The sequence below is a fragment of the Telopea speciosissima genome, chromosome 5, assembly GCF_018873765.1.
Source record: "Telopea speciosissima isolate NSW1024214 ecotype Mountain lineage chromosome 5, Tspe_v1, whole genome shotgun sequence".
NCBI classification, from domain to species: Eukaryota; Viridiplantae; Streptophyta; class Magnoliopsida; order Proteales; family Proteaceae; genus Telopea; species Telopea speciosissima.
Genome location: NC_057920.1, coordinates 5,804,033 through 5,815,417, shown reverse-complemented (window position 1 = coordinate 5,815,417; position 11,385 = coordinate 5,804,033). Strand labels below are relative to the sequence as shown.

Here is an 11,385-nt window from a genome sequence, read left to right as displayed (position 1 = left end):
GTTTCAAAGGGTAATTTTGATGTTCTTGTGCTCATCTTTTATGGTTGTAGTTTGATGTATTTGGGTGATATTTTCTTTTATGACGGTTTAAGCTGATGGACCTTTAAATCTGTTTCTATGAACCTGTTGAGTGATTGCATTAAAATCATACATGGACTTATTTATTTCGTCCTCATTAATTGTTAATCGTCGATCATTTTGAGAAACTTACATATGATCTTAGAGAGTTGAAGAAGTAAAACCACGAAATTAATCACAGTTTAGTCCTCTAAGTTGCCTTCTAAAGTAAGAAACACAACAATAATAATAGAACCATCTCATTAGAAACCATTAAAGTTCTTCTATTTTTACCGTACCTAGAACTGGTTAGGAATTGGTACTTTTCGTTGCACTAATAATTGAGACTGGTACCTAGGTTTGATCCCGTTAACTAAATGGGACAGTTCTAGGATTGACACCTTTGATGCTAGTACCAGTACAAACCCATCCCAAATACCAAAACCGTCCCAATTGACACCCTTTTCTTGTATGCAAATGCTTTATTTATGATTTCTTGATGATATATGTCCTTCTGTGTTCACAAATGTTTCTCTATTCTTTCACTAAGAGTATTTAAAGGAGTATTTGGTGTGTATCTATGTCCATACACAATTGAGCACGAAATGATCGGCACACCCCCTACCTTTCCATGGGGATGGGACCGTTATTTTGCACCCAGCTATGTCTAGGTGCAGGTACACGCACAACGCACGACTGCTTACAAGTTACAACTGCACAGAGAGTTATGATCATACTTTCTATACAATGTACTAATTTACACCAATGTAGGGATTCTTTCCCGGATTTTATTCTTCTCCAATTCCTAAAAGCATGCAGTGCGATAGTGTTTGGTGGAGATGTCGACACCTGGCAGCTTGGACATCCAATGATCCGAGTTCATTGATTTTTTTTTCTTTCTTCTTAAGCTCAACACTGTTGGATGTCCACCTAGTACTACCACACTACACACTTTTAGGGAATTGGAGATGATTATTTTCCGTTCTTTCCCACACCATCTCACCTAATTCTCTCCTTCCTCCTAGGCCCGGACGATGCGAGTCCCACCAGGCCACCATTGACGAAACCGATTCACATGCATTGATTGATATGACATGAGAGATGAACAACACCAACAGCAGGAGGAGAATTTGGAGAAACCATGGGGGGCAATGAACAATGATACTGGCCGGGTAAATGGAGAATTTGAGAAGGCTTTGAGTGGGGTAGATTAATGGAAGTTTGGCACGAAAAGTCGAAAACGGATGAATTGGACTTGCGAAAGTAGTATGGTGTCGTTTTGGTCTCCCCTACGGCTTATGGCTAAAAAATGGGAGAGAAAATGGATATAAAGAGGGACTTAACTCCTCTCAGGTTCCCTGTCTATTTAGGTTCGTAGGTTCCTCTCATAGGGGGTTGGAAATGACGATCTCAACCCCTACGCGAACACACTGACCGGGTGGGATGAGGTCTTCATTTCTGCCCTTCCTATAAGAGGAACCTACGAACCTAATTAGGCAGGAAACTTGAGAGAAGAAAATTTCATACGGGAGGGGGGAATTTTTTTTTTTTTTTTGAATTTGGGAAGAGAGAATGATAGATGCATAAATCAATAATTGTGTCATCATGGTTTTTGTTTTAATTGCATTTCTTACTTCTGAGCTACTTAGGCAAACACTACTATCATATAATATCAAATTATTTCAATTTTAAAAAAATAGATATAATCCCACATCGATTGTGGATAAAAAAATTATTTTCCTAATATACCTGTGAACATCCTCTTCTTGTTAAAACTCTAAACCTGTCAGGAGTTTAAGGATCAGATCAAATTAATGGATTGGAATTGATCAAGATTGATCCCGATTCTCTCCAATCTATCTTGGGTCAGTATTGTATACGGAAAAACCCTAAATGCCTGAAATATGTTGATTACAAGGTCAATCTGGACTGATCCAGGCAAATTCCAATTCGATCCGGATCAGAATCAACCGATCCCGATTTAGATTTTTAAACCCTAAGAGGGGTAGAGGAAGAACAGGAAGAAGATCATGTCACAACTTAGATAGGTTCCATTCATTTTTATATGTGTATTTTTTTTTATGCTAATTACATCGGTATCAAATTTCACCTATCACGAATAATTTTCGATATTTTTGGGCAAGAGATCTTTACTAGGTGGTGTTTCCTATGCCCTCTCACAGGGCAGCATGAGATGACCCCTTTGCCCCTAGGTAGATACCTAGGCGTGCTCACCCATTGGAGAGTGTAGGAAACACCACCAAATAGAGATCTTTTTTCTCAAAACTTTATAGCATGTTGTCCACTTTTTCATTTTATAATGTTTATATTTAATACAAACCCACATCACCACATACGAGAATAATTCTTTGAGAGTTGTCTAAAATGGTCTATTCAGTTTGAAGAACATGGACTATTTGATCAAACAACCTAAAAAAGCCCATAAGAGTTGTCTAAAATAGTCATTTACTGCTGGTGTTTCAGATCACCAGACTCCATAAAAACAGCCGGACCACTTTTAATTGGGCTTAGATATATGTACCCAGCCCAGCCTGTTTGAGCTCTAGGCTTGGCCAGGTCTTGGCCAACAACAAGGCTTGGATGATTGGGGCAGACTTTCCTACCGCTACCTAGTTCAAGAAATTATGTCGAAGCTTTAGACTGGTGGACTAGAAACAAATTTCTGATCTGCACCTTTGTATTTGTCACATGGTATAAATCCGAGTAGATTTTGTCAAGTGGCAAAACAAAATATTGAAAATTTAAGAGATATCCAATAGTTGTTTGAGTACCAATACGCGTGAATAGACATATATGGGGATGTATGATGATATTTGCAAGGGAGAGTATTTGATTGAATTAAGCTCTAAATTTCGACTTAAAACTCTACGCAACCATTAAAATAACAACATCACTCCACTACATGATGTGAATAGGCGTGTTACATCTATCTGTTTCTAGTTTGTCGGATCATGGTTTTTTTTTTTTTTTTTTTCCAAAAACAAAAAACAAAGTAGAAATCACAAAAGTGCTTAACATATGGGGAGAAGAGTTTGTAGTCCTTAAAACATGCATGAAAAAAATAATAGATTGGAACTTATAGAGTAAACTTCACATGTCGTGAATAAACGGCAAAATTTCTCAAGAAGGATAAGATACTCACTTGATACATTCCACAAGTTCTGCATAACTTGATTCCACAACTATATTTTGATCCAACTCTAAAGTTAATCGAAGAAACATTCTCATGGCTGCACTAATCAATGAAGAAGACAATTTTGGACTATCTTTTAAAACAACACCCGGAAAAAAAAAAAATCCTTATCATCCTAGATACGAGCACAATAACCAAAAGATGCATCTTTAAGAAAAACATCATCATAATTCATCTTTGTATAATCTTACAAAGTAAACGTTGTTAGTGTATAAATATTGTTTTGATGCTCACCATTGGCTTGATATTTAAGATGCCCATATAAGGAGGCAAGGAGGCAAAGTTAGATTCCTCTCCTCATTTTTTCATGTATAAGTTGCTTACAACATTCCCCCCTCCCCTCCTCATTTTTTCATATATAAGTTGCTTACAACATCCTCCCCTCCACTCCCCTCCCCTCCCCCTCCCCCCCCCTTTAATTCTTAAGGCTTAACCCTCCCATCCCAACCATTGTTTTAAGCATCCGTATTGGCACCCTTATCAGTCACCATCAATAAAGATATGGATCGCTCATATCAGAAATTCAAAAATAGATAGGAGGCCGAGCAACTGTGACCACAAATCCTTGACACCTGTAATGTTAGTGAAACTCTCTGCCATGGCGCTCCATGAGACCACAAAAATGTAAGAAAAAAGCAACGCTCAGAGGGTATGGCCGATAAGAGTGTTTACAAATGCAGCAATCCAGGAGGGAGTAATCTCCTTCACATGTGCCCAATCGAGTCAATCCACACAGATTCCATTGTGCCCAAACGCCTTATCAACATTATCTGCCTTCTTTTTATTCTTTTGTGTGTGTGTGGGGTAGAATCAACCTTATCAGCTCCTCCTCCAAAATCTTTGTTCCTCTCTAACTTAAATATCAACTCAAGATCATGGATTTAGATTTCGGTATTGTAGTCATATCGTTGATATGAGTTGATATCAATAATGACCGATATGACATCGATACATATCATCAGCTGATATAGTATGATAAAAAAAAACACTGGGCGTTTTAAAGTGATTTTTTAAATTCGAATCCACCTAATATGGATTGATACGTCCAATTTGTATCAATATCAGTATTGATATCGGTGGAAAATGATACCAGTGCTACCTCTACCACCACCACCACCTCTACCCATCACCATCACCATCACCACCATCACCATCACACCTCTACCGCCACAACCTCCTCCACCCCACTGCCACCACCGCCACCGCATCTTCACCATGTCCACCACCTCCACCTCCACGATCGCCACTGCCCCCCACCATTTCCACCACCACCACCACCACCTCGATCTACCACCAACTCCACCATCTCCTCCACCTCCTATGCTACCGCCTCCACCACCACCATTGCACCACCACCACCTCCATCACTCCTGCCACCACTGCCGCCACCATTTCCTCCATTGCCATCACCACTTCCTACATCAAATTTTTGGGTAATGCAATGACATTTTTTAAAATTTATCAAAGTTCCAAAAACAAACACGTTTTTGTGTCTTTTCTGACCCAGAAATAGAATTTACTATGCATTACAAAACACCTTTTTTTGTCAAGAAATTTGGCACAATAATAGAAATAGAAAAAGTTTACTTTTGGAATAGAAACATGGCTCATAAACAGAAGTGTTATCATGCAGATCCTAATGTATCAATTGGATGCCTTGTGTGCTACTAGGAACAATACACATTTCCCTCCCTTTATGTATGATGTACAGACTTTCCTTTTGCTTTAATATAAATTTTATTTTTTCATTAAAAAAAAAAATTAGATGGAGGGATATCAATTGTCAAATTAAAGGATTAAAATTCTCTATAGTGCGGGCATCTTGCGGTGCATTGCAGTGCAGGCCTGATAGTCCAACACGTGGAAGAAGCTTCATCCAACAGTGCGACCTTGATGCAAGGCATTTTTTTTTCTTTCTTCTCAAGCTCGACACCGTAGGATGTTGCACCTTCCACATGTCGAGCTCTCAAGTCCGCTTTGGGGAGAAATCTTGTTCCCGAAGTGGTTGCTACTTGATTGGTGCCTTCTTAGGGAGCCGCATTAAAATGCCAACTCTATGAGATCTCAGTGCGACTACCCTGCCATAAGAGCATTGAGACTATCACAGGTCAACCTCCAGGGGTTCGACTTCCGACTGCAATGCACCGCAAGATTAAGGCACTGTATATGATTTTTTTCCTCCAGTTAGGAACAGAACCAAGAATCAAACTGAGATTGAACCGGAATCGGCTCACCCAGAAACCAAGCATCAAACTGAAACTGATATGTGACTGATGTTTTTGCTAACGAAATATACTTAAACAAGAGGTAAATTAGAATCTCAATTTTCCTTTTTTCGGTAATAAATAAGAATCTCAATTAAGGAAGAGGTTTCCAGAAGGACACTTAATTATTTTCTCTAATTCGGAGAGAGAAAATATCAAATTTCTCCATTTCCAGTTTCCACATCCGTGGATTCGGATTTTTTGGATGGGATTTTTGGATACTTTTTTTTTTTTTTTTTTTTTGGTAATGTACAATATTGTGTTTGGAATTAGGATTGAGCATTTCCATCCAATAAAAAGGTGAATGGTCCAAATCAAATGGAAAGAACGAAAGCAAGAATCAACATCTGTTTCCGTAGGGTGTGTGGATAATGCGTGTCTTCCACCCGCCAATCAGAACGCGAAGAAATCACAGACCACCAGGAAAATTCAGATTTTGAGATTAGACGGTCAATGCTTTCCTACCAAACACACTTTTTCTTCCATTTTGACGGAAAAGGAAAGTAAAACCACGAATCTCTACCAGTTCCCACACACGCCTAATCAACAAACCTCCTCTCTCTCTTTCCTTCGTTGCTATCTGAGTTTCTCGATACTCCCTTCGTCTCTGTGGGATTCGTTCAACAACCCCCACAGAGTCATTGACACACTTTCCCACGGGTTTTTCCTTTTTGGCGTCCCTTCTCCTCTCATCACCTGCAAAGGTTTCTGGGCGAGGGTTCTGAAGCTCCGGTGCTGCTGCCCTGCCATGGCAACTTCCAGTGGTGTCGCAGTTTCGTTTGCAGGTGTGAAGTTGGAATCCCTCATATTCAAGGCATCCTCGAGGTCTTATAACTCTCGGATCGGGCTATTTTCCAAGCCTGCCGGGAACAGGAGACGGACTGTTGAGAGAAGGGTTTCTATTAGGTGTGATGGTGGGTCTGATGTTTTTGTTAAAGACGAGAAGACCGATTCCAGGGCTTCCAGCATTCTCGCTCTAGAGCAGCTGAAGACGTCAGCCGCCGACAGTAAGCCCATTCCCTTATTGTTATCCTATTGTTTCTTCTTCTGTAGGATTTAGGTATAACTTGGTAATTTGTAATGCCATCGATCGACATTCGCTTCTCTGTTCCTGGTTTTCTGTTTTGTCCCCCCTTCAATTGGAAATTATGAGAATTTTCCTTTAATTTCATCGACTTTTAATTATCAGTATTACAGTTCTCTGTGGAGTGCAAGTAAAATCGGGAACTTTATCTTTTTACAACCCCTTTCCCTTTTCTATCGGATAATTTCTCTGGATTTCCTCTTTGAATCTGAAAACCCAGAATAACTGATCATTATGTAGAGGTAGAAGACAGAAAACTGCAAAAAATTATGTAGAATTATGTGTCCCTCTGTCAAGCACCTCGTTACCTGCAGTGTAGAAAGTGTTTTGAGCCCTAAAGTTTGCTTTTGCAGTGCCCAATCCCTGATAAGCAGCTGCATAACTGTCCTTCAGTTTTTTTTTTGGTTACTGTCAAGTTCATTAGTCTTCAAGGTATCTGACAGATCTAATGTTATTCTTATATTTGGTCTCTATCAGGGTATACAAAAGAAAAGAGCAGCATTGTGGTTGTAGGGCTTAGTGTTCACACCGCACCAGTTGAAATGCGTGAGAAACTTGCTATTCCTGAAGCAGAATGGCCACGGGCCATTGGAGAGCTCTGTGGCTTGAACCACATAGAAGAGGCTGCTGTTCTAAGTACCTGCAACAGAATGGAAATATACGTGGTGGCATTATCTCGGAATCGTGGAATCAAAGAAGTAAAAGATTGGATGGCTAAGGTAATGCTCTTAGTGCTCCACTTCCACTCTGTATTTCTTTCCTCTGCTTCCAAAACCTTTTTGTGAGACACGGGGAACTCAGCATTTTGTTATGTGCACATTCAAGTTGATTGGGGTTTACAATTCTATGGGTCAGAATTGGGAAACCTCCTCTGATCGAAATGAAACCCCATGTCTGCCCAATTTTATTGTGATTGTATTTATCGACACTTCCCCCTCCCTATTCTAGTGGTAATAATTATCTGAAGCTGTAGTAGTTGGTTTATGTCATATAACTGGCTTCTTTATTAGCCAAGTTCTCCCGTGGCTGAATGAGGGATTCTGATTCCTGACTTCTTGATCATATTCAATTTATTGATAACAATATTCAAAATCCATTGTGGAGCTTCTCTGTTGATTATGTATCCTAAGTTTCCTCTTACAGACATGGAAATGTGATTGTAGTTAACAATTTCACCTTTCTCTTGACAGACAAGTGGAATTCCTGTTTCAGAGCTTCAACAACACCTTTTTTTACTATATGATGATCATGCTACAAATCACCTGTTCGAAGTAGCAGCTGGGCTTGATTCTCTTGTTCTAGGAGAAGGACAAATCCTTGCTCAGGTTAAGCAAGTTGTTAAAGGTGGTCAGGGAGTTGTTGGCTTCGGGAGAAACATCAGTGGGCTGTTCAAGCATGCTATCACCGTCGGAAAACGTGTTCGAACTGAGACCAACATTGCAGCTGGTGCAGTCTCTGTGAGCTCAGCTGCTGTGGAGCTTGCCTTGATGAAACTTCCAGAATCATTCTTGTCCTCTGCCCGGATGCTGGTGATTGGAGCTGGAAAGATGGGAAAACTTGTGATCAAACATTTGGTTGCAAAAGGTTGCAGAAAGATGGTGGTTGTCAATAGATCTGAGGAGAGAGTCACAGCCATTCGTGAGGAATTGAAGGATGTTGAAATAATCTACAAACCCCTCTCGGAAATGCTTTCTTGCTCTGCTGAAGCTGATGTAGTTTTCACGAGCACAGCTTCAGAAACCCCCTTGTTCTTGAAAGAGCATGTTGAGTCATTCCCCCTTGCCAGTCCAGAAATTGGGGGTGTGAGGCTATTTGTTGATATATCTGTTCCAAGGAATGTGGGGAGCTGCGTCTCGGGTCTCAATAATGCACGAGTCTACAATGTGGATGATCTTAAGGAAGTTGTGGAAGCTAACAAAGAGGACCGACATCGGAAAGCAATGGAAGCTCAAGCAATTATCAGTGAGGAATCAAAACAATTTGGAGCTTGGAGGGACTCCCTGGAGACTGTTCCCACAATAAAGAAGCTGAGAACGTGTGCTGAAACAATTAGAATTTCAGAACTGGAGAAGTGCTTGTTGAAATTGGGTGATGTCCCAAAGAAGACACGGAAAGCTATCGACGACCTTAGCAGGGGCATAGTAAACAAGCTTCTTCATGGTCCAATGCAGCACCTGAGATGCGATGGAAGTGACAGTCGTACTTTGACTGAGACACTTGAGAACATGCATGCCCTTAACAGAATGTTCAATCTTGAGACAGAGATATCTGTATTGGAACAGAAGATCCGAGCCAAAGTTGAACAAAACCAAAATAACTCATCTTGAGACCGAGATCTCCGTATTGGATGGAACAGAAGATTCGAGCGAAAGTTGAACAAAACCAGAAGTAACTCATTTAACTGATTTATTTCTCCCCAATTTCTTAAAAAATTGAATAAGAGGAGAACTTACTCACTTTGTATGTTCTCCTTATTAGGAAACAAGCGAAATTTTTTTATGTGAGCTTGATAAGTGTATCAAATTCTTATATTTCCAAAATTGCAGGGAGCGGACAGCTAGTTGTATGAAATAGCTTTGATGCTTGTAATCAATGTATTTTTGTTACTGTACTGTAATCAATGTTCTTATTTGTCCAGTTTTCCAACCAGATTATTCACATTTTTGTGGGAAATTCTGTTTAAGGAAATCCTTTTTTTTGGTTTTTGGGTGGGGGTGGTGGGGGATCCTTGACTAGACGAGGAATCGGAGGTATTGAACTTGAAACCTCTTGGGGCTAGACTCTACTGCACTTGCCCCAATCCAGCTGCACTAGCAACTGTCTTCGGCAAAGGATATACTTTGCCAATCAAGTACTATCTAAAATTTTATTGATCTTTATTTAACTCAACAACATTTTACATCCAACCAGCTGGAGCTTTAGAGAAATGTACTAGACTGAATTGATTTGAATCTTTCATGATGTATCAGATGGATATGGCATTGTAGATAAGGATAGATGAAGATAGATATGGGAAAAATCTTGTAATCTCCGTCAACTCATATTAATGGCAAGAGAATATGAGAATCACAAGGCAAGGACCCTGCACCCATCATAAAGTGCAAATTTCAGCTTGAAAGTTGAAACAAGGCAAGGGAAATGATTAAAATAGAATTTAAATTTTCACAAGTTATGAGAATGCCAGTTCCTGTTGTGGAATCCAATGGCATATTTGTAACTATCTTGTTAAAATCACTTCCTCTACTATGTTTGAACTGAAATTGATTGGTGAGATGAATTCTGGGGTTTAATATCAAGTTCATCCACCCTTGTCCAAAAAAAATGGTTTCACACCAACCCTTGTTATCTTTCAACAAGATGAGCAAATGTTTATGTACCCAAGTACCAATGATTCTAAAAAAAATGTATAATTAAAAATCAGACTGTCTGAATGGCACCTCTATAGGTGTATTTAAAGGCTTTTACATGAAAACGCAGTGTATTGTAGATAGTCTCATCAATATCCATTACACAATAAGGGCCCTTTAAGATGGGTGAAAATGCTTTCTGGCTGAGTTGGTAAGGCCTTCGACTTGTAGTAAAGACTTGGGTTCCAGTTCCATCACTCTCTCCTCACTCTTATAACCCCCACCTCGATCCAATTGGTTATCTGACTGCAACAAATGTCAATCTAATACTTAAGAAATGTATGAAAAAAAGTTCAGTCTGGTGGGGGAGCAACAAACATCAAGCACTTTCAATATATAGGCTGATGCACTTTTATCAAGGTTGATTCAGATCAAGTGCCAAGTTGCACTTACGTGCCTCGACAGCTTCCTCAGACTGATTTGCTTCAGCTTCTGCCCAAGTTCTCCATATTCTTCATGGGCTTTATCTTGCAAAGATGTCTGAGGACCCAAAAAATTCAATATAAGCTGTTCAATGAATTCCTCAAAGGTGATCAGTTTAGAAACCTGAAGTTGTCGGTATTCACCAAGAGACATGAACCAATCTCGGACTGTTCTTTAGTGAGGTACAAAACTTAATAATGACAGTTTTGATTGAAGATCCTTCAATCATTTGTTCTGTTGTGAGTCATGCTAGAAACTCAGAGAGTCTTTTAGGCTACTCGAATATCGGAAGGTTATCAAAGGTGAAATAATGCTTAGGGTTCTGATTCTGATTTGGTTGGTAAAATGGGGGTTGGGGCCCTAACTATGGAGGAGGAACTCTAGAAGTGGCTTCACCCATGAGTGGCAGAGGTACTGGGAGGATATGCCATTAATTGGTCAGGAAGACCAAAGTGCAGGTCATCGGAACAAACATCAGTCTTCTGTGCCAAAGAGGATTGCCAATGGAGGTGGTGTAGAGAGGGTAAGGGTTTGAAGGAAAGAAGAAAGAATATTGAGGTTTTCAATGGTATAGATGGTAGGGGAGAAGGGGAAAAAGTGGAGGGGTTGTGACTTGTGAGGATTGTGATGGTGGTTGTAAGGGAGGTGGAGAAGGAGCGAGAGGTAGGTTGGGGGGGGGAGGTGTGAAAAGACGGTTTTGGGGTCGAGGGCGAGGGTGGCGGGGCTGAGGTTGGGTGAGTAAATTTTGTTGTTGTCTCGGACTTCTTTCAGCATATAAATGGCGAAAGTACGTCGAGGGCTTGGAGAAGATGGAGGCAAGAATGGGAAAGTAGGTCGAGGGTATAGGGATCAAGATAATTTTCATAGGGGCGAGAATGGGGCAGTGTTCTCTGGGAATTTTTTCTTTTTTTTCTTATTAAAAAAAAGAAAAAATCT

The 11,385-nt window shown here is 40.1% G+C and overlaps 1 protein-coding gene and 1 long non-coding RNA gene across 2 annotated transcripts; one reads left to right on the top strand and one right to left on the bottom strand.

Moving 5' to 3' along the window:
• The first annotated feature begins 6,212 nt into the window (after positions 1-6,212).
• LOC122661939 (glutamyl-tRNA reductase 1, chloroplastic-like) lies at positions 6,213-9,044 on the top strand. The gene is made up of 3 exons (XM_043857458.1): positions 6,213-6,542; positions 7,097-7,338; positions 7,810-9,044. Exons 1-3 carry the CDS (start codon positions 6,284-6,286, stop codon positions 8,944-8,946), a joined length of 1,638 nt encoding a protein of 545 aa, XP_043713393.1. The 5' UTR covers positions 6,213-6,283; the 3' UTR covers positions 8,947-9,044.
• LOC122661942 lies at positions 7,247-7,483 on the bottom strand. Its single transcript, XR_006332943.1, has 2 exons — positions 7,417-7,483; positions 7,247-7,384 (listed from the first exon to the last, which is right to left on the bottom strand). It is a non-coding gene; the product is annotated as an uncharacterized LOC122661942 (long non-coding RNA).
• Positions 9,045-11,385: the final 2,341 nt, after the last annotated feature.